At 52.7% G+C, this 3,020-nt stretch overlaps 1 protein-coding gene across 1 annotated transcript; it reads left to right on the plus strand.

Moving 5' to 3' along the window:
* The first annotated feature begins 328 nt into the window (after nucleotides 1-328).
* LOC142591403 (heparanase-like) lies at nucleotides 329-2,146 on the plus strand. Its single transcript, XM_075703731.1, has one exon. It carries the CDS (start codon nucleotides 329-331, stop codon nucleotides 1,493-1,495), a length of 1,167 nt encoding a protein of 388 aa, XP_075559846.1. The 3' UTR covers nucleotides 1,496-2,146.
* Nucleotides 2,147-3,020: the final 874 nt, after the last annotated feature.

A 3,020-nucleotide genomic window follows, 5' to 3' on the forward strand; every position in this document is an offset into this window, starting at 1 on the left:
TACCGTTCCCCTTCCCTATGCATATTAGCGTGCAGACGCATGTACTTCGGCAGTGTTCTCTGCATTTCATTAAAGGGCCATCTCTCTCTCTCTCTCTCTCTCTCTCTCTCTCTCTCTCTCTCCTAAAGACAATACAGTGGATGCGTATTTGTCGTATACCAAACTCACTGTTTCCGCCACTCACTTTAGCACTACTTGTGCTGGTCTGTCGCTTCCCGCCGCTTAATAATTTGCCGCTCCTTTGTCTACTCGAGGCAGCCTACCGTTCGTGGTTCAGCGCAGCCGGCTCCGCGCTGCCAGCACAAACAGCCGCGAGCGGTTCCCCCTCATGGGTTCCGAGTGGGTCGCCCTGAACCACTTCGTCGAACGCTGCGACTGGCGCCTCCTGTTCAGCCTGAACGCTCACCGGCTCGAAGACGTGGAACCTTCGTCTCCAGTCTTCGGCCGCTGGGACCTTCGAGACGCCGCGCTGCTCATGCGCTTCAGCGAGCGCCACAACCTCACCTCGAGGCTCATGTGGCAGCTGGGAGAGGCCGCAGCCGAGAACTGGCCCGGACCCGGTCCAAGTCCTTACGCGCTCGCTTGCGAATACGAGGCGCTCCGCGACCTGGTCTCCTTCTACCCGGCACCCCTGGTCGGGCCCGGCGTGTCGACCCTGCGCAGTCCCGGGCTGCGCTACCTGGAGCGCTTCATAAAGGGCCGTGGCCGGTTCGTCGACGTGGTGTCACTGAGGCACGTCCTTCACGACTCCTCCAACGTCACCGTCAAGGACCTCCTGGACCCCGCCGTCATGGAACGCTTCGACTCGCAGCTGCAGAACGTGCAGGCCCTGGTCGAAACGGCGGCGCCCCGGATCACGAGGATCTGGCTGACGTCCCTGTCCACGACGCCCGGCTTCGTCGACGGCGTCTCGGGTACATTCGCCGCCATGCTGGCCTGGACCGAGGCCTTCGGCGCGGCCTCCAAGAGGGGCGTGGCCGCGGTGCTGCGCGACTCGCTTCTCGGAGCCACTGCCGAATCCATGATCGTGGCCAAAAACGAAACCGGCGAAGGAGTCAAGCCGACGGCCGACTACTGGGTGACGCTACTACTAGCGAAACACGTGGGCCAGAAGGTGCTGACCGTCGAAGAGTCGAAGCTGAAGGACCCGGCCACTCGAATCTACGTGCACTGCGCCCGCAACTATCCGGGTGGGCTGGCCTTTTACGGCGTCCGCCTCGCCGACACGGGCGCCAAGTTGAAGAAAACGGGATCTCGGAGGCTGTGGGAGAACCAGCTGCGCTGGATTCTCACGTCGGCTTCTGATCTCGGAGGCTCCGAAGTGCACCTGAATGGCGAGCCGCTGTCCTGGTCCGGCGGGGATGGAACAAACCCCCCAGACCCTAAACCAGAGGAATTGCGGTACACCATTATCAGTCTGCCAGCTTGGTCGATGGGTTTGTTCGTGTTCCCCAATGTCAAAGCGGAGGCCTGCTACCACGGCTGGACTCCCTAAATTTCTTTCTTCCTGCCCAGAAAAGCAGCCGTCGAAAAACCCGCCTGTCTTACGGAATTCGACGTCGTCAGAAGACAGACTCCAACAGCACTGTTTTGAGCTAGCTCAAAGGAAGATAACGAGTTATTGTCCTGTGCGCCACTGCCTATTGATTCTCAACAAACATTACGTATAGTTTAGATGCGCTGTTACATACTATTTTGTAATGTTCATCACATTGTCTTCGTATTTTCTGCCGGCGCCATACGAGCGCGCATCAGCTTGTGATGTTTCATTTCCATCTTCGATGAGTCACGCATAATGCATGCTGTATTGAAGCTAGGCGTGCAAGTATATATCCGTCAAGATGGCTACCCTGAGCGTTAACTTGATCAAAACATGAACAATGACATATGAAATGTGGCCAGGTTTCTTGTGGCGCATTGGTATAAACGCAATGTTATGATTGCTGGGATTCTATTGCTGTTCACGGTAACCACTGATCGCTTATGATCTGAATGGAGCGGCGTACAGTAAAACACAATACAAGGTAATCAATAAATCAAGCTACAGTCCTCTCGATTACGAAATCAAGTGTTTGAGTGCTCCTTGGCTAACCAAAATACCCATGTTTGTAAAAAAAAAAGAAATATTCAGAATGATCGAATGAGTTACTGGGGCAAACAGCTGAACTGCTGTGCAACCTTCACACGAGCTGCAACACACATGTGGTTACAAAACCGAAGGACCGTTTACACAAAAAGGTATGCTCAAGATTGATTCTTCCTTGAACACCATTGGGCACTGCGCAGAAACTGCCGCACTTGATGTCCCTGCAATCGGGGAAAGTTCATCCCAAGTGGCAGTCGGGGGCTATCGGTTACGTGGCGAAATTCGTAGCATCTTCGGCGCGCCATATGCACTAGTCAGGGGCAACTCCTCAAAAGACGTACACCTCGACAGCCGAAAATGCAAGAGTGATTGTGACGGCCGCGTTTTCGACGCGAGCGCCCCGGCATGAACGGAGACGTTGCATGGTGTGCGTGTGTTTCAGGTACGCGAGAGCGTGGAGGCGATCATCGCAATAATTTTCAGGTTCAATTTCTATAACAAAATTGATGTTATATTTCTGATGCTACCGTAATTAAGATCTGTTAAAACAGTTTTACGATCTCACTACAGGAAAGTGAAGTAGTACAGCGCATCTATTTCTCTCTTTTGGCGGGTAGACCGTGCGGTGGTGAAGTTATCACAGAAGTACATTTATTGGTTGGAACCCAACTAATGGGAAATGAGACGCGAACAAGGGCATTCGACATTGCTTCGGTAAATTTGGAGCTATAAAATACTTTTGAATGCAGCGAACAATTTCGAGATGGATCCAATATCATGTGTGATGCGCATTTCTTGATATGCTTCGCTTAATTACGTGGAAGTCACACGATGTTGGGCGATGGATGACTGGAAGGAAGAAGACAAGGCACACTGTTCGTAGTTTATTTAGCCGTGGAGCACTTTGAAGTACATTAAATAAAAAAATAATGAA

Source organism: Dermacentor variabilis, chromosome 8 (assembly GCF_050947875.1).
Source record: "Dermacentor variabilis isolate Ectoservices chromosome 8, ASM5094787v1, whole genome shotgun sequence".
Taxonomy (NCBI): domain Eukaryota; kingdom Metazoa; phylum Arthropoda; class Arachnida; order Ixodida; family Ixodidae; genus Dermacentor; species Dermacentor variabilis.

Excerpts from the sequence above, each read along its gene's own strand:
- LOC142591403 (XM_075703731.1), top strand. The coding sequence starts at position 329 with ATGGGTTCCGAGTGGGTCGCCCTGAACCACTTCGTCGAACGCTGCGAC.